We start from the raw sequence: 25,481 nt of genomic DNA on the forward strand, positions 1-25,481 counted from the left end.
TAATCTCTACTTCTTTGACTGAGAATCTAGAGCCTGGGAACTACAATCTTGATACAGAATGTTGAGCCTTGGAATTACGTTCTTAAAATAGAATCCAAAGACTCCAAAGACCAAAGACTAGGAGTCTTCAACACATAAACTAGAACACAGAACCTAGAGCCTAGAATCTACTATCTTGACAAGAATATAGAGCCTAGGAACTACATTCTCAACACAGAATCTGGACACTTTGGTCCAAGGTTTTTCTAACAAAATCTTGTGCCTAGGTATTATGTTCCTAATCTTGAACGTCATACCAGAAAACATGACTCTAGATGTAGGAACAATACCGAATCTAGTGCTAATAACTGTACACTCCACATATGATCTAGAACTTGCTAGTATATTTAATTTCTCATGTCAGAGCCTAATTAACACATTATTGTGTGTTGCTGTGGTTTTATCTTGCAAGAGTTCCAACTTTTATACTCGTTCACACACACACACACACACACACACACACACACACACACACACACACACACACACACACACACACACGAAAGCACAGTTAGTAACCTCGGTCAGGAGCTCCACTTCTCCTCACGCAAAATAACAGGGTTCAAAAACAGAGCATTCTTTTAGCATGAGAACTGGAAAGACACAAAAAAAGAGAGAGGAACACAGAAAGGAGGACAGAGATGGAAAGGTTTGTCTTTTCAGTGACCATTTACTCTGTCTCTCTTTCCGTATCCATGTGTATAGGAGATTATAATAGCTGTCTGTAACACCAGCCTGACTCCTGAATCCACCCACACTCAATTTCCCACTCTTACCGACTTCATACAAACAGTCCCCCCTCCTGTAATTTCACACACACAAACGTACACTAAATCCAGTAATTAACTACATATTTCTGAAGCATGAACTGTACACAAAGACAAACCATTGTGGATTAGGTTTGGCTTTACAAGTCACCCTAGTGCTGATTAGCATAACATGGATGATTAGTATAATGAGTCTGGGGTGACGTGGCCCTGTGTGTGTGTGTGTGTGTGTGTGTGTGTGTGTGTGTGTGTGTGTGTGTGTGTGTGTGTGTCCAAAATCGTTTTTATTAACGCAGTTTCAAATCATTAGCGTGAAAATCAGCAGTTTACATCTTTAAAACTATTGTAAATAAAATGCCTGCTTAATGTAATGTAAAATCAATTCAATTGGCACAAATGAAACTGATTTAATAAAATTAAATAAATGGAAAAATTGTATTTGTTTACATTTGTTAGATCCTATTTGTAAAAAGAATTTGTCCTTTGCACATGCTCGAAACAAAATAGTTCTGCTTTTATACCCCTGGCATTGTTTTGTATGTTTTCAAGTTCAATAATAATAAAAATAAAATAAAAAACAGTGAAAATGCGAGGAAGTGGGAGGGGAGACTAAACAAACTTGAGGTCCGCCTCTTAATACGTTCCTGAGGGAACTCAGAAAGTTCTGTACATATATATTATATTACAAGTCAATTTTTTATTCAATTTTCTAGATAAAAATTTTTATTTTTTAGCGCTGCTGAATTCTGATTGGTCGGTGCATTTGCAAATTAGGTGCTTGCTTTAAGAATTGCTCATCTGAAGACTTGTCTAGATGTTTTTCGTGTATGGAAGGAGTCTCCAGTGTCAGTGCTTTTTTTCTAACAGTCAGAGGTAAAACTCTTCCCATTTGTATCAAAAAGAAAGAAAAATCTTGTCTTTGTTAAGCTGCTGCTGAAGACGACATGCTGGCGAGCATAATGAACACCATGCTTCGTTTGTTCCGTCATTGTGTGTGTGGGGACAAAAAGTGAGAACTTGTATCATCACAGAAGACGACTGCTAATGACTCGACGTGCTATTGTTCCTCCTTCGTTCTCCCAGCGCCCGAGCGGCTGTGTTTCATTAACACCAGGCAGCGCTGGAACAAAAGCGAGCTCGGCGTAATTGAATCGGGCGAGCGGGACATTAAGTGATTAACTCTTAACGGATTTTCTCGCCTCTTGGCGGAGAGGCTCCTCTGTCTCCTAATTAACTCGCACTCGTTAACTAACTGGATTGCGTAGCTGAGGAAATGGAGGAGGCGCACGACTGAAGAGAGTGATGTCTAATCCTGTTGGTTGGTTTCTTCGTTTAGCTCGGATTCCTCGTAGCCTGGTTTAATAGGGCAGTGTTCGCTGGTCTGATGCCATAACATGGTTCTTATAGGGTCCTTGGAAGAGAAACTCTAAAACAGAAAAGTTTTGAGAGTAATGGTGCTAACTGGTGCTATTCCGGCCATACTACAAAGAGCGAAGGTGAAATTCTGTGTGAAACCGCCTCGAGAGTGAAGAACATCACCGGAAGACAACGGAACTTCAACGACTTAAAACTTAAAATTGTCTAAACTATTCAGGTGCGTGATGATCGACGGAAATCGATCCACATAATCTCACTTTTTCCAGATTTAGCTACATGCGGACGTCACCCTCTTCCTGAAGATAAATGATTCAGCCCAAAGGTCGCCGATTTGGCAGCGTTGTGGAGATCCGGTGCGTAAACGCAGAAGGTGCTTGACACGCTTGGGAAAAGAAGTCTTCCAGGACACATTCCAGAAGTGCGAGGAACACGGGGAGCCCCATATTGCTGTTTCAAAGGTGATAGCTTGTAAATGTAGATAAATAAAGGACTTTCTTGTAAACTGAGCGCGTCTCGAAACTTTTTGATATCACCTTGTATGAAGAACGTGCATGGCCACTATTGGAGAAACGTCCCAAGCCATCTCATTAAAGGCTCCGGATTCCAACTGGAAAAGCACAAGTTTGCAAACCTGGACCCCATACATATTCCAAGCTACTCCTATATTTCAGGAAATGCATCAAATTTTTATTTTTTATAATTTAATAAAGAAATCCCAAACAATTTTATGAACGCAGAACCTCCTAAGGAACCTTGAAGGATTTTCGAGAAAAGAACATGATTTTTTAGCATGGAGACCGGTTTTTAAATCGTAAATCCGTTATAGGTAACTTTGAGTTTGTATCGATCTTTCTAAGGAATTAATAGTTGCTGCATAGATGAAAAAAAATGTAAAATTGGGAATCATTGGAACATTTTCCGAAACCTGGCTACCTGTTCAGAAGTCCATGAGCATTTGAAGAACTCTAGAAACTCTTTCAAGAAACACTATTTTCTCACATACAACATATAGACAAGAGTATTCTGACTTTTTCCAGCTATTTGTGGGTCTTCACCAAACTGTTGGAGGCACTTTATATAGATTTTTTTGTTTGGATGGAAGATCTTCTGTTATAGATCTCTAAACTCCCCCAAAAATCTAGTGGAACATCTGCCCAGTTGAGCGAATGATATTATTATAGCAAATGGAGTGTCAATGTGGAATATAGAACTCACATATGAATCTCAAAATCCTGCTCTACATTGTGGCACAAATCCTGTTTTTTTTCCCCCCTTCATCACAAATCATGTGTTTCCTCTTGGTTTTATCTCTGTTTTCTCCTTCCACGTGAACACACGTGAAGTTGAAAACCGGCTAAACCGCACATCATATGACTGATTTGCATGACCCTGTTTAACACAAAGAGTTTCCTCACACAGACGATGTTCTGCGCTTCAAACAAACGGATAGAGGGATGGACAAAGTTTAAAAAGAGGTGTAACTTAAAAACTTTGTCAAGAGAAAAAATGAAAGAAGTTTGTGGTTTGGGTCTTCAAAGAAAGGTTCAAGTAAAAGATGAAAAAGGAGTGATGTGTAATTGAAGATGGAACGAAGGGAAAAATGAAAGAGGGCAGGATAAACGGTAAAATTATGAAAGAAAGAAATGAAACAGGTGTGAGTGGAAGAGAATCTGATCTCTGTGTGTTTGGGGAACCTCATCTGTGTCCATCGCAACAGTCAAGATATTTTGGAAGGTGAAACTTAAGACTTCAGTGAGTCACAGCGTAGACAAAAAGACAGACATGTAGGTAAACAAGTCAGTCGAAGGAGAAACTTTCAGGTAGGTTTGTAGGTTTCAGGATGGTTGTAGGAGGAGCTTTTAGGTCTCAGGATGACATGAGGAGAAATTTGTAGGTCTCAGGATGGCTAAAGGAAAGACTTGTAGGAGTCAGGCTAGCTGAAGGAGAAGCTTATAGGTTTTCTGTATGCCAGAAGGAGGAGTTTGTAGGTCTCAGGGTGGCTGAATGAGGAGCTTGTAGGGCTCAGAATGGTTGTAGGAAGAACTTGTAGGTCTCAGGATGAGGTCTCAGGATGGTTGTAGGAGGAACTTGTAGGTCTCAGGATGGCTGAAGGAGGAACTTGTAGGAGTCAGGCTAGCTGAAGGAGGAGCTTATAGGTCTTTTGTATGTGAGGAAGGAGGAGTTTGTAGGTCTCAGGATGGCTGAACAAAGAGCTTGTAGGGCTCAGGGTGGTTGGAGGTGGAACTTGTTGGTCTTGGAATAGAAAGAGGAGAAGATTTTAGGTTTTAGGATGGTTGGAGGAGGAACTTTTAGGTCCCAGGATGGCTGAAGGAAAGACTTGTGGAATTCAGGCTAGCTGAAGAAGAAGCTTATAGGTTTTTTTTATGCCAGAAGGAGGAGTTTCTAGGTCTCATGATGGTTGTGGGAGGAGTTTGTAGGTTTCCAGTTGGTTGTAGGAGGAGCTTGAAGGTTTTAGAATGGTTGGAGGAGGAGCTTGCTAATCTAAACCGCCAATTAAAGGTCTGTATATAAATGCCACCGTGTTTTGCCGCTGTTAGGAAGTTAATGGAGTTTCCTACGTTAATCATTTTTTATAATTATGGTTGTATCATCAATAATCTTTCCGTCTGTCTCTTTCTATGTCTCTCCAGAAACACTAGACTCTGTGGCACGTGAAGTACAGAGCCACACCTCTGCCCTCTTGAGAGTTTTATACGGCGACCTCGGCTCGCGTGCTTCCTCTCCGTTGGCCGAACTCTTTACCGATGTTGGTCTTTTTCTGCTGGGGGCGGAGCTTAACCTAGAAGAAGCAACACAACGTTTTTTCCAAGCACTTTTCCCATTGGTCTATGACCAGCTTGAGAAGCGAGACATGGCACCTTTGGATCCTGTCTACCAAGAGTGTGTACGTTCAGTCGGGCGTCGCTCAGCGGCCTATGGTAACGCCCCGATACGCCTCGCTGCGCTGGTGTCGCGTGCTTCGGAGACAGAGCGCACGTTTCTGCAGTCGATGCACCTCGCGGCTGAGGTCATCAACACCACAGACCACGCTCAGCCAAGCCGCGAGTGCCGACGAGCCTTAATGCGCATGCGTTACTGTCCGCTGTGCCAGGCCCTGACGGACAGTAAGCCGTGCATGGGTTACTGCCTGAATGTGCTGCGTGGCTGCCTCGCCAGTCTTGCTGAGCTCGATGCCCACTGGCAAGAATTTGTGCGCTCGCTGGAGGCGCTCTCGGCACGCATGCAAGACGGGGACGAGCTCGAGCGCGTTATTGCAACGATCCCGCCACTCATCACCGATGCTGTAGCACACATGAGCAAGAACGCTGCCAAACTCAAATCACAGGTCAGAAAAGCACCATGAGGGGTTCCAACAGCTATTTCATGACATTACTTTTTTGTTGTTTGTTCCCATAGGGACTTGTGACTATTATCTAATAATTCTCTAACCACTATATATTGTCTTTGTGTGTGTTTGTGTGTGTTGGTGGTGTAGGTCCATAGTCTGTGTGGAGAACCTGTACACTTTGGTCACATCCAACAGAGACCCGTAAGCGACACACTACATCTCGAAACCCCAGAGAAAACCCCAGAAGACACCCTGAGTCACAAAAGAAGGTACATCTTAGACCTTTGTTCTTTTGTTTTACTTTTTATTAAATATTTAATACTTAAAAAAAATTAGGAAAGATTATTTTTTTGTTGTGATTGTGGAACTTTGGGTTCAGAATTATTTTTCGCGTTCAATTGTGTTTCTGTGCCACCTGCTGGACAAACCGATCAACTGCATCTTAAACACATTAAAGCCATAGAAGGATTAAAACAGCTGATTTTTTCCAACCGTATCTGATTCTTCACCACAAAATTCACACAATTGTACAGGGTTGAAAGTGTAAGGAAGATATCCTGCTATACAACTTTTGAACAGCTTTGGAATTAATGTGAACACTGATTGCACCCCAGGCCTCCTCACCTGTCCTACATCAGTACCTGACTTCACTAACACCCTCGGTCTCAGGGTCTCTGAATGCTGATCCAAAAACATCTTAAACAATGGTGTAAAATTTTGTCCATATAGTGTATCTGGCTTGGTAAGATGATTTTTTTTTATTCACTTAAATAGCGTGTGTATAGGTGAGAGAGTTAGCATTGCACGACTTTATAATGAGTAGATGTCGATATTTGTATTATTCAAACAAACAAACAAACAAACAAACAAACAAATAAACAAAAAAATGAGGTGACCAAAAAAGTCATGCTGTAAAACACAACAGCCTATATTTTCTTTCAAACTTGTAAACCCTTTAAATGAATGTTTTTAATATAAATATTTTTCAAATATTTTGCATTATTTTAATCAGACATTGTGTCCAGCAGGAGATTGAATTTTCTTGGTATTTATCCAATTACTCTTAATAGTATTGACATTAATATTAATATAATACACATCATGGTTCCTTAATATATAAAGCTAAAACACATCAAGATAATTTAATTAAATTTAAAATTGAATCATAACAAGAAAATACATTGTCAAAAACTTTGAAGGTGCTTAATGTATCGAATTTGTTGCAGTTCCTATCGTGTCCACCAGGTGGTAGCAGATTAACACATAGACATAAAAAAGATGACCTAAACTTGAAAGAGGCTATAACAGGGATTAAAACGTGTGTGTGTTTGTGTATGTGTGTGCAGGGAATTCCTGACATCTCTACGTCACTATCGGGCATTTTACGGCGGTCTGGCCGACCAGATGTGTGTTCGAGAGTTGGCGTCAACTGACGGACTCGCCTGCTGGAACGGAAATGACGTGGTCAAGAGGTGCAACACAAACGCACACACAGCGTAACAATCTCAGGCCACCAGAGCGAGAACTTTCCCTGGGTAGTGTGTGGGAGAAATATAGAGCATTAAAAAGGCGCTGTTTCCATGGTAATCAGATCAGTCAGGTAAAACGTGACATCATCGATGATGTCGAGACGGAATCCATGGGCCCTGTTGCTCCACGTGTGTGCAAAAGTCTTCATGAGTATGTTTGTATGCTGACGCCATTCACGTGTATGATTGGTTTTCTCTTTGACGCCGCCTCCATTCCTGTCTTGTGTACATGAAGCTCCGCCTCCTGGGAATTTACCCACAATTTGAATTCGATAGCAAGTTGGCGAAATGTCCCAGGTCTCATTTACTTATGACAGAAATGTCCGCTTAAACATCAGTCTCCCTGCAGGGGTTCAGTAAATTTGATGTTTGATTTGTGAGTCTCTCTCTCAAACACACACACACACACACACACACGCACACACACACACATACACACATCACAAAGACCGAAGAAGAAAAATGACTTTTGGAAAAAGGCATTATTCCCTTGTCCCTCTCACTTCCTCATGTCCTCATTTCATCATTCCATTATTCTCGTTCCGTCTTCCATCCCCCCTTCATTTCCTTTGCGTCCTTCTCCCCTTTCTTCCTCATGCACTCCTCTCCGGTCATGTGCATGTTCCCTTCTTCTCCTTTCTCTCTTATCTCCCAAGCCCTTCCTCCTTCGTTTCATTACCTCGCTCGTTATTCATCTCCTCGTCCCGACGCTTCCGAGTCCTCTTGCCCTTCTGACGCTTCTTCCAGCTCTAATATCTACTGTACAACTGTTGATACGAAGCCTTGTGATTTTAAGATCCGTTTTAGGATTTTAATGGCCACTTCACTGTCCCTTGTCACACCTAAAAGCTGCGAAATACGCTTAGCCTCTGTGCGCTGCTCTTTTTTAACATCTAGCGCTCCATAATTGACCTCTAAAAACCGTTAGTGGAGGAAATATGTCCTTGCACATTTAGAGCCGTGTGGAGATTTAAAGAATTTTGAGGTTTGCCGTGCCGGGAGTGTTCTTCTCATCTTCATAATGATCCAAAATCCTGTCAGGTTACCTCAGTTTAGCTAGATAGTGGATCTTTACAGTGATTGTTATGGATAATGCTTTGAAATATATCGATTTTACTCTAAAATCCTTTCAGAAACGCTGTGGAATGACCACAGTTTAGGATTTTTTTAGTAATCGATATGGATAATCCTTTAAAACATAAATATCTCGGCTTTGCTAGCTAGCTCCTTTAATCAGTGATTATTATGATCAATACTTCAAATCCTCTCAGGTTACCTCAGGTCAGCTAACTAGCCAAAAAAACAAACAAACAAAAAAACAGTAAATTACAGACATTTTTAGATTTGAAATTGAACGTATTATAAAATCCAGTCAGTGTAGTTCAGATTGTGACTTTAACATTGAGGAAGTGTGCGACTAAGACTTTAAAATGCATCCGCTAGTCAGTTAGCATAATTACTATTATCTACTATTAAAACTGGCAAAACTTTATTCACTGTATGTACAAATGTAGTGTCACCTGACTTTTCCAGCCATATGTGGCTCTTAACCAAACTGTTACCACCCAATCGTACAGGAAGTCTTCGGATGTGGTAGCATGACATTTTCCCCTCACTTGAAGACCCAAACCTGTTCCAGCATGACAATTCCAGCTCCATGAAGATAAAGTTTAAATGGGTTCGAGTGACTCTCGAGCGACCTGCTATAGAGCTATAGACCCTCTCGAACACCTTTTGGGATGACTGTGAACCCTGACTGCACCTCAGACCTTCTCACCTTCTCACCTACATCATCAGTACACGACTTAAATTCGAGTGACTGGATGAATCTCCACAGAAATCTAGTGGTACATTTTCCCAGAACAGTGGAGGTTATTATAACAGCAAATCGGGACTAAATGTGGAATGGAATGTTGAAAAGAAGCACATAGCGATCAAATGTTCTGGTGTCCACACACGTTTGTTCATATATTGTATAACTGAATATGAAAAATCGATGTAAATCAGGACGCTTTATGTTAGCCAGTAGCCAGCTTTCTAGCATTACCAGGTATGCAAATTAAACCATTATTTATATTTTTTTTAAATGTAGAAATACTTATTATAAAATTTGTTCTGGTTCTCTGTTAGGAACATCTGGAATGAGCACAGGAGTATCCAGTCGTAGCTTAGTTAATAGTGTCTTTGCTATTCGGCTAGTTTAGCTAATCCTGAAAACGTGGACCTGTCCAACAAAAGCCAATCATCGAGCACAATGATTACACTCTTCACGAGAATCACACATTCAACCGACATTGACAACTTCGCTGGTGTAATTTACACACTATACCAATATCTTTGTAGAGATTCAGAGGCGAAACTAGCATATGGCTGAAATCTATAAAAAGGTAAAAAGATGGAGACTAGAATTTGATTATATATATTTGATATATATACACATACACGGCTGTGTATATATATTTGATATATATATACACATACACGGCTGTCTAAACTCTGCTCCTCATGAAGCTCTGAAGCGAGATTAATGCGTTCAAAGGGATTCCCGGACGTTTAACCTGGATGTAAACATTGATCTGGAGTGGTGTTTAGCTCTTTTTTATTAATAATAAATCAGGATTATGTTTGCGGAGGGAGAACCCTGCAGCTTCCCGGCCTTCCAGACCAGCAGTCAGGGTGCAGTTCCTCAGCTCGGCCCGATGGGGGCGCTGCGGTTATTCACACTTTGCTCCTTGAAGTTTCTCACCTTAGTGCTCGTCTCATTCCAGGTTTCATCGCATTATCCTCAGTGTGAAGAGACAGAGATGTAAACAGCGCATCACTGCGGATGATGTCACGGCGCTGAAATTATGATCTTAATTATTAGTTTAGATATTTATACAGCTACAGTCATACATTTAATACAAGTCAATCAGATCAGAACAGTGATCAGATCAGGGTTTTGAGCACAGAAGGATCATACTCATTATTTGAATCAATATATATATATATATATATATATATATATATATATATATATATATATATATATATATATATATATACATTATATAAATTCAATCCATTCATCCATCCATTTATTAATCTGTCTGTCCCTTTTGTTATCCAGTTAGTTTTCTATGTACCTGTCTGTTTGTCTCTCTATTCATCCATCTGTCTGTGAACTTGTCTTTTTTTGTGATTCTGTCCATCAGTCTCTCTTTCTGTCCATCTGTCATCCTTTGTATTTCTCTACTGTATCTCTCTCTCTCTTACACACATAATCTGTCTGCATTGTGCAAACACTAATCTGTTTTTTCCGTCTGTCTGTCTATCAGCGAGGTGTCTGTGTATGTCAGCTTGACGGCCTATTTTTCTATCCGTTTGTTTATTTCTGTCTATCTCTCTTTGTGTTTGTTTATCAGTCTTTCAGTCCCGGTCCTTCTCATTCTCTCTTTCTATCCATCATCATGTTAATAATGTAAATAATTAACACAGTATTCATTTTTCTGTCTCTAACCATCAGTCTGTTAGGATTCGTCTGTCTGTCTGTCATCATCTGGATGTCTGTCTGTCTCTCACTTCGCTGTCTATGTATACTGTGTCTGCTTTTTTATCTATCTATCTATCTGTCTGTCTGTCTGTCTGTCTGTCTGTCTGTCTGTCTATCTATCTATCTATCTATCTATCTATCTATCTATCTATCTATCTATCTATCTATCTATCTATCTATCGTATTCTATTTCTCTTATTCTGTCTGTATCAATCATGAGTATTCAATGAATGAACCTTTTCCGAAATTAAATTGTAATTTTTTTTTTTTTACACAACCGAGATGACACACTTGATTAGTAGTAGAACACAGCTCTACGCGAAAAAGAGAGAGAGTGAGAGAGAGAGAGCGAGAGAGAGAGAGAGAGAGAGAGAGAGAGAGAGAGAGAGAGAGAGAGAGAGAGAATGCCATAGATCACTCAATTCAATTTCTGTTCAGACGTTTATTTAAATTCCGAGACGGAGTCGTATTTATTACGCTGCGCCGTCAAACCCGAAATGAGAAAAACTCCCCGAATACACTTACAGAAAAGTAATAAAACAATCAAATATTAGTCATGGCTATGTTATCACTTACACACACACACACACACACACACTCTCACACACACACACAGAGCGGCATTCACTTTCACTGTGATGTACTGTATCTTTCTGTGTGTGTGTGTGTGTGTGTGTGTGTGTGTGTGTGTGTTGCCACGTGCCAAACATCAGACTCTCATTCGGTTCAGATACTCTGACCTGCAGACGGGAGGGCACAGCTGAGGACCGTCCAACACACACACACACACACACACACACACACACACACACACACACACACACAGGATAAGGGGATTCATGTGCAATAAGATGTGCTGCTGCTGGAATATCAACACATTAACTCCCCTGTAATCATGAGTAAATCCGACCTGCTTGGCAGAAGGAACCGCAGCCGCAAGGATGAAACAGCAAACAAGGGCACAAGAGCCTACGATGGATGACGGAAGTAGATTAGGAAGCAACATGACAAGGAACCAGTTAGGGATCTTTGAACAAATAGTAGAAAGGTGACGAGAGGACGTTGAAGCTACAAGGTGGAGATGATGGTGATAGCAAGGGGGATATATAGAGCAAAGGGAGAAGGAGACAAGGAAAACGAGGAGGGGATGAAGGAGCGATAAAGCATGGGGAGAGGATGGGACACGGGAGGAAAGGACTAAAAGGTAAAGTAATTACGGATCAAGGGAGCAAGGCGATAAGGGAGCAGCAAGACGAGGGGACGAGGGAAGGTGGAGAGAGGTTTCTCAGAACAAGGAGACAAGCATATATATGTTTTTAAAGCATGTGCATCTCCATTAATGAGTCCGATATGATTCACATCTCAAGGATTTATTAAAGATACATACGAAGCAGCTACGATTCGATTCATTGGTGAATGCATGATGCGCCGCGATTCGGTATGGTACAGATCATTTACTTTTGTTTCATTGCAACAGACAGACAGCAAATCATCAATTTACTTAAGTGCCTTCTGACTTCAATGCAAAAAAAACAAAACAAGATGAAATAAAACCAGACGTTTTCTGTTGTGTCTCCAGGAAGACGCAGCTCTACCGCTTCCATGTTAATCGGTATTCCATTTGACTCTCAGGACACGCCCCGGTTCTCCATAGTGTTGTGTTGCTTCATATATTCAGCAGCGGTGCTCAGAGAACGCGCTCGAAAAACGGTTTAGCGACGAGAAATCGATCTACATATCCATATATATATCAGCATTTACATTCATCCCAAAGCTGTTCTTTGTGCAAGTCAAGTTTATTTCTATTGCGTATTTTATAACAGACATTGTCTCAAAGCAGCTTTACAGAAATTAACAGTGAAGGTTGAACGATGTGTGCTTATCCCTGATGAGCAGCAGCGTCTGTGGCAAGAAAAACCCCCTTAGATGTTATGAAGACGAAACCTTGAGAGGAACCAGACTCAAAATGGGAATCCATCCTCATTTGGGTGACATCAAGTGTGTGATTATAATTCTTTAAACAATACAGAGAGAGTGAGAACTAACATGAGCACTGGAGTGTAAGAAAATTTCATGCTAGCACATCCGAAATCGTCCTACACGATTGTGTGTCTTCAGCTTTGTGGTAACAGTTTTGGAAAGAACCACCTATTTCTGGAAAAGTCAGGGGTCCCAATACATTTGTCCATATATAGTCCAAATATTTCCAATCTACAATATACTGCCAATATACTGCACTCCACAGTATGACAGTGCGATTTGGAACACAGCCCATGACTCAGGTGTTGACAGGTAGATGGAACACGGGGAAATTTGGAATCAAAACCCATCCTGAAGTCAAAGTAGTGCTCTTTTTTATGGGGGTTTGAGATTCAGTAGTGCATGCTCGCGTGTGTGTGTGTGTTTAGGGTTTCTGTGTAGGTTTTCCCGTCTTTTCCCTCGTTTATTAGGGTTAATGTGCTGCACCCTTCTCATCCTCCAGAGTGCAAAGATGAACGAGCACTGCGCCGCTGGATTAGGACACAGCAGCTGTGTGTGTGTGTGTGTGTGTGTGTGTGTGTGTGTGTGTGTGTGTGTGTGTGTGTGTGTTCTCTGTGAATCGATGAGACTGCAGCTGCCTGTTTGTTTCTAATGTCCTGGGTATGACCCTTTGGACCTCTCTCTCTCTCTCTCTCTCTCTGTCTGTCTGTCTGTCTGACTGACTGACTGTCTGTCTGTCTCACTCTATTTATTGGCTCTATGTTTATATTACATATAGATAGAAAGTTGGACACTGACATCTGGACTGATTGTCTATTTGATGTCTGGATTTGCCTGAACGTCTGTCATATAGCCAGATAACTAGATTGTTAGACAAATCTATTATGTTAGAGGTAGACAAATAGAACGGACAGATACCCTGCGGTGGATGATCAGTCAGTTGGGTAGACAGAAACAGATGTTGAGGACAGGAGAGGTGAATGGATGGATTGACAGAGTGAAAGGTTAACACCGGATCAGCACATCTCTACGTTCCTGACCAATCAAACACCATCTATCCAATGAGGCACCTAATTTTGGTCAGATTTGAAGACAGAAGTGCAGGAATCGTTCTGGGGAAAAAGAATGGAGGACCTGAAACAAATAAAAAAAAAAAACGTATATCAGATACGAAGTGGTATCAAAAAGTTTCACCTGCCAGCAGATGGCAGCACACGGCTACATGCACAATCACAGGGAGCACCGACCTTCATAAATCAAAATGTTACAAAAGGAAGCTGTGCGACTGTACTATTCTGAGCCAGATTAGAAAAGAAGCTAGATCGCTAGATTGGATTGTACTTGTAAATAACCGATTAATAAACGGTTAGAATTGATACTAAATAAAAAAACACTTTTTTAAATCCCTATTTTTATTCTTTGATATACTTCATACTTTTATTATACTTTATATTTTAAAAAAATTCTATTTACATGTTGAACAGCCGTAACAAAGCATTTAACTACAAGTCGTACTTTGTATGAATGTGTACGTGTTGTAAAATAGTATCGAACTTTATTAAAAGAAAAAAAAATATCCTGAATCATGGAAATGTGTTAAATGATATAAATCTGAATATGCATGAATAAATTACTAAATCTATTTCTACAATTAATAATCGATAAATAATAGATAATATAGCGCTCTCGTTGCAGCGCGCAGTCTCGCGTGTAAAAAACGGACGGCCCGTAGCGTCGGTGGTTCGCCTCTAGAGGCCGCTCTCGTAGTGACGGCAGACCCGAAGCCAGAAAAAACTCTCAGTATGGGTTTTTGCCGATAGTTTCAGCAATCAAATACCGGTGCCAATTAATTGGCAAAAGCGATGAATCGGTCGACCTCAAATGAAAAATCATTGCTTATCTCATTACAGAGTGATTTTGAAGGTCCAAGTTGTGATGAGGTCAGAGCTTCTCTAAAACACACTCCCTCGCTTCTCGTTGATGAACGTGAGGAGCGAAGGTTTAACTGATGTGGTCCAATCCCATAGAAGAGCTACTGTAAAACTGGATGAATTGTTGGAAAAAGCTTTGTATGTCAGAACATACAGATCATCACAGAATGCTGACCCATGAATACCCTATAAATTCTATCAGACCAATGGAGCAATGGAGGAAGATGGCCTGAGGTTTTCTTTCACGTCACGTGGACAGCTTGTGTGTAAGAGATGGCACCAGGATGCACTATGGTAAGAAGGCAAACCTTAGTATGATGGGTGGGGTGACGGGGAAACCTCGGCATGCATGCGGATGGACATAAAATCCTATGTTTGGGTTTGGGTGTTGACCAAATTACGAAGGTTTTAGTCTGGTTGATGAGATCAGTACAATGAGACTTAGTAGTTTGTACATTTGGCTTTTGCATCTAATCTACTGATATGGATTCTTCAGCGTTTTATGTACAGCTTCAAGAATTTCTCTTCAAAGGAGAAATTCCTGACATTTTTCCGCATTTCGAGGGAGTAAACGAATGAAGGGTGGAAGGAAGGAATTAATTTATGAATGAATAAGTAGAACAAATCTTTAAACATTTTATATATATATAAAATATATATATATATATATATATATATATATATATATATATATATATATATATATATAAAATACACATAATTATATACACGTCCATATTACCCAAATGGAGTCTAACAAATTATTTAATAACATTTTTCCATTATTTAATTTATTTAATCAATTTAATTCGCGCCTATTTAATCGGTTATTTAATGCGATCAATATAATAAAGAATTGTTTTGCATTCATTTGATTTATTTTATTTTTTATACATTTTTTTTTTTTATTTTATTGAAATTTTTCCCTGTTATTGGTAATGTTCACAAAAAATATATAAAAAATAAAAACAGAACCAATTTTAGGTTTTGCATTTCTTCATAAATACCGTGTAAAGTTTGCAGGAGAGAAGTTTATTTAAGCTTCTAATGTCCGTGGAAGACAGATAACCTATTTTAAGACTTCGGCCCTGTTGGACAAATTAAGACTCTTTTTTTCCTTTCGAGAGAACGATTGCATACTTACTAAAGTTGCGTTGTAAGAAAGAACTTTGTGCATGCTTATTAAACCAATTCATCTGTATTCTGTTTCTCTGTCTGGGAGTGAAAATGGTAGCGCAGCAACCTGGCCATGGTTCACCCACATGGATGATGCCGAAGGACAGAAGTGCTCCGTTTTGTGCCTCTTGTCCTAATTTCATCAATGTGTCATGGTGAACCTTGGTGCATCTCCTGAAACACACCAGAGAGGGCAGACAGGCAGGGCGGGAAACCGAAGAAAGCTTGAGTTGAGTGGTTTGAGGAGGCGATGAGGAAATGTATTTAAAATTCGAAAAACATCACATTCTAATACTGGCATTAATAAGTCATGGAAACACTGGGAAAAGAAAGACAGATGGAGAGCTAGATAGATGTATAACAACGAATATATTAGAAAGAAAATAATAATCTAAAATGGTATTGTGAGAACTGGATTTGAACTACAATCAAAAATGGAAAATAATGCAGAATTATGAATGAGTTACTCGGAACACCTCGGCAAAGCATTGTTCTCTCACAGCATCGCCTTTGGCTTTGTCTTCGATCCCGTCCTCAAATTCTGAGCTCTCTTGAGCCTTCCTCAGGTGGAAGTTCCTGCGTGACCCCCAGACATATGGTGGGGAGGATGGTACATGAAGTACCAACTGTTGGCACGAATTCTGCTGGCACAAATTCTGCTGGCACAAATTCACCACCATAGGGGTTTTTATTATTTTGAAAATCTTCTCAGCAATGACACTGGCTGCTGGTTTGGCGTAACAAGCTCTCAAGACAGAAATATATTCCTTATGCCATAGAAGAAAAGAGCCAACAGGTGGTTATAGGTCCTGCCTGACCAAAGTGGTGTACTCGATGACCCAGAACCAGGAAAATGATCCAGAACCCTGGCCTGGTCATCACACACAGCTTGGAGCTCTAATGGTAAAAATAGCTTTCTGTTTCTGTAGTTCCCATTGTTCTCCTGGGGCTTTAATCCAGATGTGACATCAATAACCCCCCCTCTGGATTGGCAGCGGGCTTTGGAGCAATTCAAGGCCATCTGCTTGTGTCTCGTCTTCCATTGCTGATACAAATAACTCAGATAATAGCTCTTCGGTGACTGTGGAGAATTCTCCAGACAGTGGTCTTTGACATGCCAAATGGAAGCCACCTGATATGAGGCATCACCGGTCAGTCAGAATAAAACTAATAGGACGTCACTGATGTGGCCCTAATCATGAGGACACTCTTGGCTCAGCGTCCTCATCAAAACAGCAATCAAAATATCTCACTAGGTGTATTTAAGTATTATAAAAATAACTGTACTAGACGAAGTACCGTATTTTTCGGACTATAAGCCGCTACTTTTTTCCCACGTTTTGAACCCCTCGGCTTAAACAACGAAGCGGCTTATTTATGAATTTTTCCTGGGTTTTTCCCGGTTTCACAAACTTTAAGCCAAAAAACTGAACCCCATAACATTAGACCAATGAAATTTCCGAACAGAAACAAAAAACGCACCTCACCTGTGTCCTGAGCTGCACGGCTTCGGGAGAAAAACTTTCACCGGTGTTGATTTTTAAACGCACAACAATGCCAAAAGATAAACTCCCGAGAGAAATAGTTGTAAAAGGAAGGAGGAAGACAGTGAACAATGACTTTCTTGGTCGGCTACTGTTTAGATACAAGCCGTTGTAGCGCGTTGAGTCTGGGTGAAGGGAGAGCTCGCTAACTCCAGTTGCAACAGAAATCATATAAGCACAGACAGGTTTCCAAAACTCGTGCTTTTTTATTTTTCTTGGCAACAGCGTTACAGGTTAGTCAAAGAAACTTAGAAATGAGCATCAGAAAATAATAAGGACATATTCCTCGGTCTCCACACATGCAGTAATACCGGAAAAATGCGGCGCCAGGCAATTCCCAAAATACCGCTATGGTCCTAGAGGAAGCGCAACATATTTCACCTGTTACACCGTGTAACAGACACTGTCTTTCATTAAAGCCTGTGTAAAGTTCATTAGTTCATTAATGCAGCTTATAGACAGGTGCGGCCTATTTATGTTTAAAATAAAAATCTTTGTCAAATTCAGTGGGTGTGGCTTATATATGGGTGCGCTTTATAGTCCGGAAATTACGGTACCTGGTTCTGGAAGCAGTAACACTGGTCTACAAATTTTGGAAGATTATCAACCTCCGTGATAAAATGTGGTAGTTCTCACGTATTTTGATTAGATTAATTAGAAAACCGGTTAATGAAGGTGCAGTTTGGCTAAAGTTTTGAGAGGTTTCACGATAAACAGTTATATTTATCTATACACAGGTGAGTATTTTTGCCTACAGGGGGGGGTGTCTGATGAACATGATGCCTCATAACTTCTCAACAAAGTACAGTAAAAGACTGAAAATGGTACCATATGGAAGTTTATTGGAACCATGTCGTTCAATCTGATGTTAGAGCCCGTATTCTATAATTATCTGATATTCACGTATGTCATAAGCTTCAAAACTGTATCATTTTGTGATTCCATCTTAATATCCTGGAAAGCTACACAGCAATGGCAACCCACCCACAAATCGGTCAGTTTTGCATGGGGGAAAAAGCGTGAAAGTCAATGAATAAATGGAAAATTGTTATATGGTAGGAATAGAAATATACATTTATAATGATTGGTGTGACACCATTTTCATTGCTATATCACATTTTCTATAAAGGTTTTGGAGCATGATCGCAAATTTTGAATTATTCGAATGCAATTTTGACCTCGAATTTGGATAAACTGCAGCTAGAACTCAGGACTTAAGTCACTCAGGACTGAATTTTTTTTTTGTTCGTGACCCATTTCTGGTCAGATTTATCTACTTTTATTTCCGAGGCTTTCTCCTTGCAAACCAGTGTTATGGGTTGCCAATTCTCTGCAATTAATTTTTTTTTATCATTATTTTTTACTTTTACGAATCCAGCCATTAGGGTTGCACAAGCCAGTGCACTTTTAAATGGGCCGGGTTGCGTTAGGAAGGAAATCCAGCGTATCGCGAATATGCTGATTTATTAATGTTACTACATTTCCAGAAAAAATTTTAGCTAACCGGCGTACCTGCTCATAAAGTGTTATTCAGGACTGGTACTATTTTTGAGAGCATATAAAAACAGCAGATATTCCTCTTTCTGCTCTGCATTACTACTCCGATTAATTTGTGATAAATCACATAGGTAAACACGAGTTCTAACCAATGATACAGTGCTTAAAAAAAAAAAAAAAAAGAGGTAGAGTGCTACATGATGATGATGAAGCTAACAAATGTTCAAAAGCACTGACAGCTGAAGAGCATAAGGTAGAGTGCTAACAGATGGAGCGTGCTACGAGACAAGGTAGAGCGTAAACAGACGCTGCCTGCCTTTCACTTGTCAGAACGCAAGCATTAAAACGCTAACCCTTACAACGGTGACACTGTAATTTAGGGTTTAGCGCGACGTGGTTTGCGTGAGTCATTTGGCTGCGAAATTTTTTTTTTTGTTCTCGGTAAAGGAGCTAGAGTCGCCGATGTGGCAGGTTAATTTAGCCCGTGTCCTCTCTGACAAGCTAACAGCTGTTTGTCTGTGATCTTCACCTCTACCGTGCACTAACGCGAGCTCATTAAACTTACACATGGTGAGATGCACACTCGTCACACGTCCTATTTTTCGGGTTTTTATATTTAAGAACAGTCAAAGGTGGGTCTCTCACACACTGGCCTTTATGTGACTGCCCGAGATGAACGAGGTGCTCGATTAAAGTTCAGAGTTCACACAATGTTGGAACGAATAAGAAAAATGAAACTGAAGAGAAATTGTGTGAAAATTATCGCGTAGAACACGGGAAATAGGATTTCCGCATGAAAGATACCTGGTAGCAGAATTATTGCCACCCAGTGAATAGATTAATGCACACCATTAGAACCAAATAGGAAAATTTGCTCAAGTAAATAAGTAGGCAGGCAAACAATATTCAAATGCCCTAAGTTTTAGAATTTACTCCAAGGGGCCCAAGTTTAAATTCTATAACACTACACAGTTTGTAACAGTTGCAGTGAGCCAAGCTCTTGCTCCGTGTCAAGCTTACATTGTGTACCTCCTGAACTTCCAAGTTTTAAATCTTGTTTGGGAAATTGGAACATTTGATGCTTCAGGGAAAAATGACCTGTCATGTGTTGGGGCTGTTTTGACCCTTTCATGTAGACTAATGTACCATGGTATTCCATGGAATACAAGGTGGTATCAAAAAACTTGCTCTTTTTACTACCTTCAAAATAGTCCAATTTCACAGCAATATAGCATTCCCAGCATTCCTGCCACTTCTGGAATGTGTCCTGGAAGTCTTCTTTTCAAAGCGTGTCAAGCACCTTCTGTGATTCGTGCCGGGTCTCCGCAACAGTGTCAAAACAACGACCTTTGAGATGGACCCTCATCTTTGGGGAAGACAGCAAAGTCCGCAGGAGCCAAATCCGGAGAGTAGGGTGGGGTACAGTGGTGCGATCATGTTGATTGGTTGCCGATGTTCATCATGAATTGAAGGGTTTCGGCGGTCGAGCTTGTCAAGGGTCTTCCAGATCTCTCGTCGTCTTCCAGTAATGCACTCTTGTTTAAAACAACTCGAATGACATCTCGTTGCAGCATCGCAGTATGTCAAACGTGAATGAATTTCACATGTGCGCTTTGTTTTAACCTGCTGTACCTGATGAAATTGCAGACGTGGTCGGAATAGCACCAGTTAGCACCATTAGTCTCGAAACTTCTTGATACCACTTCATATCAGCATAAGACTATAGAAAAAGATACCAAGATCAAGACTTCATTCTCTCAGAGGTGTGGCAAGTGGGCAATAATATTGAGAACAGTGCACTAGAATCACCTTTTGCTCAAAACTCAGGTGTGTCAATATATCTGGATCCGACTTCAGACATACAGATAGAAATCTAAATATACAGTGACTAAATATACAGAAGGAGAGACAGAAAGATAGATGGATTATTGATGTTTTTATGGAAATCTGCAGTGCCGCTACTGCCCACAGTTGAAAAAGTACCGATTGGGTAAATGTAATTTTTTTTTCTTCTTTTTAATAAAAAGCGGTCTGTGTGTGTTCAATATCTTGTGCACCACATTCTAAAGTGTTCTGCTCGTCTATTTTGTCCCCAAGAGGATGTTTAATTAGAGCCGTCCTGGTTCGAGTCCAGCGTGAGGAACTGCCGCTCGGCTTCATTAGCTCTGGGGCCGAGCTAGCCAGCGGAAAATTACAGCCGGTTTTAATGTATGCACTCTGAATGCTAATTGTTTCACTTTGCCTAGGTGTAGTGCACATGAAAATCTTAAGGTACCCAACTGGAAATAATAATAATAAAAAAGGAGGCATCGATACGGAAAAACAAAACCATTCGTTTAGAAGTCGTGGTGGCGATAAAGAGACCCGCCTGGAAAGGCTGTGTCTCAAACTACATAATACTACCCTAAATAGTGTTTTGACACACTAACCCAAGCTAGCCGGCGGAAAATTACATCAGTTTTTTTTTTAACGGACGTGTTCGTAATGTTAATCGTCTCACTTCACCTGGGCTAAGCAAGTTCATAAAGCGTGCCGGAGCAAGAAAAAGAGTTATAAGTCCCTCCTCATCAGCAAATTACACCTTCTGGTCCCAGCAGATGTTCCCTGAAAAGTAAGTGAAGGCAAAGTATATTTTATTTTAGTGCCACTACTTTCGGCTTTCAGTGGAACTTTGCAGAGTGGTTTTATCCGACGGGTCTCACAGACAAGGGTAGTATCACGTTTTTCCACTATATACCTTGTATGCTTTGCTAGGAAAGGTGCGTTTTCACAGAAACATGTAAGAACATAGTAGTACAGTGTAGGAACAGAACACTGTGGTGTGAGGCAAACAGTGTAGGGCTACTAATCCGGATAAATCTAAAAATGGCGTTCTTCCTAAAAATGCTTCGCATCCACACTTTCCTAAAAGTTGATGATCCACACTGAAATGTCTGAAAATGCTCACATCTGAACGTGAACGTGTTTTTGAAACCCTCCGTTTTTACACGAAAATGGCATGTTCAAAATGTTTTTGTCAACTTAGAACGTCGTCACCATGTGGACGGAAGGGCAAAAACAGAGGGGAAAAATATGCACAAATTAGTGTGGACATGGCCTAAAGACATTCTGATGATGAAGGCAGAAGCAACTGTCCCCGGTGCAGGAGGGGGGCATTAATGTTGCCAGGGTCATAACATGTTAAAGGTTTGGTTAGCCAGGTGTCTCCCATTACCAGTTTTCCCCATATAAGTTTTGCATCACTTGTCTGGGGGGGTACCCTCTATATGGGTTGGCATCCAGTGTTAGTGTAAAGTTTTTTCCACATTAGGTGTTTTATCATTTATATGGTTTGTATTCCTTGTAAGAGTTGTTTCCATATAAAGGTGGTTCTCCCTTTAAGGTTGTATCAGTTTAAAGGTTCTTTCCCCTATAAGGTTTGTATTCCCTGTGGCTACCCTTTAAGGGTTGTCTTCCTTTGAAGGTTTGTGTTGCCTATAAGAGTTGTATACCCTAAAAATGGTATCCCCTATAAAGGTTGTATTTCACATAAGTTGTCGATCACATCACCTGTAAGTGTTGGGTCCCCCCATAAGCGCTTTGAATCCACTGAGTCCTGTGAGGGCTTGGATTTGTTATATAGGAGTTGTCTCACCTATGAGGTGTTGGTATACCCTGAAAGGTGTATGCATTCATATAGGCTGTGCACTCTGTAAAGTGTTTGACCTCTTCAGAAGTTGTCGTCTCTATAAACTTGTGTCTCGACAGCTACTTATTGTCCTTTGTGGTCCAATGATCAAGGATTTTGGGTTGTCTATGAATGCCATCCAGTTTCTTGAAAAAAAGCTCACAACCAGTGTAAACTAGCTGGCACTACTGAGATTAGCAGTAGCATCGAGAACATATACGAGTTATTCTTATGGTTCCATGAGTTGTACGACATGACAGTTTTGACCTAGTAAAAAGGGATAAAATTCACTAAAGTATGGGCACAAAAAATACACAAGCAACCGATTGCTCAAATCTGGGGTACTTCCCAGTTGTCTAGAATCTTCAAAGTCTGAGCAACTGTGTTTTCACTGTTTACAAGTTTTTTACTCAGACTTCTTTTACCTTTGTCTTAACTTAAAAAAACAACACGTTGCCACAGCAACAATTGCTGCACTTTTTGAGAAAGCTAATTAAGAAAAGACCTTGGCAGAGTTCATATTTTTGTGTGTGCATTGGGTATTTAATTTGCTTGACCTGTGCAAGGTGAGCATGCAGAAGAACTATATATAGAGAATATATATATATATATATATATATATATATATATATATATATATATATATATATATATATATATATTCTTCTTACAGATGGTGTGTCTCTGTAGCTTTGCTTTGTCTCTCAGGTTGAAGGAGTTGCTTTACCATCTTGTTTTTCTCTAAAGGTCACACGGCAGGCTTTCGCGGAAGATCGTGTAGTGATCTGATAAAACAAGGCGAGGGTGGAGGGATGTTTGGACTCGCTTTGGCGAGACATGCGCGTGTTTGATCTGCTTGCGACCTGAAAGTCGGATATTGAAGCGCTGCCGCTAAAGCCTTCTGGGGTTGAGCCCCAAAACCACCTCGAACATTAAACTAGGGGAACCGGGGCTTTTAAACCCAGGCTGAAGATAAAGAGATCGAGTAAGGGCATTGTGTCTACAGGGAAATCAAGGGTCAGTGGCTTGGCTAAGATGGGACTCAACAAAGCCTACCATTCGGAGAAAATGCATTATTTAAATCAAATGTTTATTGTTAGGGTTGCGAAATTTCCAGGAATTTTCAAGACTGCAAACATTCCGTGGGAATAAACTGGGACTTGATCAAATTGCAGGTTAGCCAATAACAATCTTGCAGGAAAATCTTGGTAAAAATAAGCAGATTTACTGCAATTTCAGTAGAATTTCTGCTCTGCATATTCATCAATCACATGCACACAGCATGCTTACCGCAGGGTTACTGAGGCCACGCCCCTGCATGCACTGTACAATTAAAGTAAAAAATGTCATTAGTTTGCATGCATGTCAGCTTATGAGCAAACAAAATTATATATATATAATATATATATATATATATATATATGAGATATAGTTTATTATTAATTCACATACAATTCTGTACATTCCTGGAAAGTTTCCAACTTGAAATAGTTTCTGGAAATTTACCGGAGTTTTGGAAAGACATCAAAAAGAGACATTTGCTTTGTGGACGCCTTCCTTTTTAATTCCAAATTTCGGACGGTATTCCAATTATTAGAGTCGGTTCAACTTTATTGAAATGCATTTAGCGTCTAATCAGAAGTGCAAATGTATATAAATAAATCTAATATAAATGTATAAATTTTCTCGCATTTCCTTTATTTGACATTAAAGAGCCAAACTCTTCCTTCTTTCACCTCATTTGTTTCCCTTTTTTAATTTCTTTTTTATAGTTTTTTCGGAGGCAGTTCGTTCTTTCTAGTGCTGTTGGAAATTTCTACGTAATACTCCTGGACCAGGCTGCCTTTAGAGACCCCTACTTTGCCCAGGGCTCATATTCTGGGCTATAACATCTTCATATTCTGTAATCGCCCCTGATTTGAACTCCAGCAACTCCTCTGACTCACTTCTGTTACAAGCTGGATGTCGTTATTGGGCAGCGTTGAGCCGTTTGCATAAATTTGAATAAATGTATTGGAGGTGGTAGAAATCTAATGCATAAGAGTTACTGAGTCCTGTGTGTGCTTGTGTGTGTGTGTGTGTTTGTGGCATGTCCAGGATGACAACGAGGCTTGATCGTTATCTTCTCAGGAGGGCTCATTTCGATGCGTTTCCATGGTTACGTCAGGTCACACTGGTGGCCCATATAGTGTGGACGCGTCTACAGATTGTCGATCGTGTTTACGGGAGACTAGGTTTGGGACACATCCACATTGATGGGGCAGTAAATTGGGGTGCTAAAGTGGGTATTAGTGTGGGTGAGACACGTGGCCAGGGGTCTAAAGTCCAACCCCTGTGCCAAGGTGTGTTTCTTTTTCCTTTCACTTGATGTGGTAGCATATTGTTTTAACGCTAAAAGAAGTGCCCTTGCGTCCAATCACTGACTGAAAGTTGATTTGTCCACCTTTACCCTAATTATATATAGTACATATATATAGCTCTCATAAACACAATCAAACCACTTGGCCATGTCCCAATTTCACACCTTTTGACTATATAGGCCACGTAAACACCATCTGTAGGGATAAAATAGAAAAAAAAAATCATAAATCCACACAGCTGGCTGTAACATGAATAGCTGTCAGTATGAATGTATATATTACCGTGAAGATACAATGGAAGGATCCATTTTGTTTTAAGGATTGGGGGGTTACCAACAGACAGAACTTAGACCCCTTTGAAGAGCTGTAATTTAAAATTCATTCCCAGCAGCTGGAGCTCGAATGCCTGCTGTTCTCTTGGCGAAACACGTGTTCTTGGTTCACATCTGGAAATCTGCGACTCGCTATGCCTTATTTATGCGCTACCTCAGGAAGCCCTGCCTAGTGGAGCAGATGTGACACGGCGTTATATATATATATATATATATATATATATATATATATATATATATATATATATATATATATATATATATATTTTTATTTTTTTTTTTTTGTCAAAAGAAATTATTCAGGGAAAATTAAAAATAGCTACAAAGTCCCTTTCATTCATAAATTGTCCTTTGCTAGTTTTCACGCTCATCCCCAGTGACTAGCGTGCTCTATCTGGGTA

The 25,481-nt window shown here is 40.2% G+C and overlaps 1 protein-coding gene across 3 annotated transcripts in view; it reads left to right on the plus strand.

The window, feature by feature from the left end:
• gpc5a (glypican 5a) overlaps positions 1 to 25,481 on the plus strand; it is a 111,365-nt gene that overhangs the window by 12,753 nt on the left and 73,131 nt on the right. For all 3 annotated transcript variants that reach the window (XM_046837331.1, XM_046837332.1, XM_046837333.1), the window contains exons 4-6: positions 4,835 to 5,529; positions 5,680 to 5,801; positions 6,879 to 7,004. In XM_046837331.1, the coding sequence (XP_046693287.1) occupies positions 4,835 to 5,529; positions 5,680 to 5,801; positions 6,879 to 7,004 (943 nt within the window). The remainder of the gene's footprint in view (positions 1 to 4,834; positions 5,530 to 5,679; positions 5,802 to 6,878; positions 7,005 to 25,481) is intronic.

The sequence above is a fragment of the Silurus meridionalis genome, chromosome 24, assembly GCF_014805685.1.
Source record: "Silurus meridionalis isolate SWU-2019-XX chromosome 24, ASM1480568v1, whole genome shotgun sequence".
NCBI classification, from domain to species: Eukaryota; Metazoa; Chordata; class Actinopteri; order Siluriformes; family Siluridae; genus Silurus; species Silurus meridionalis.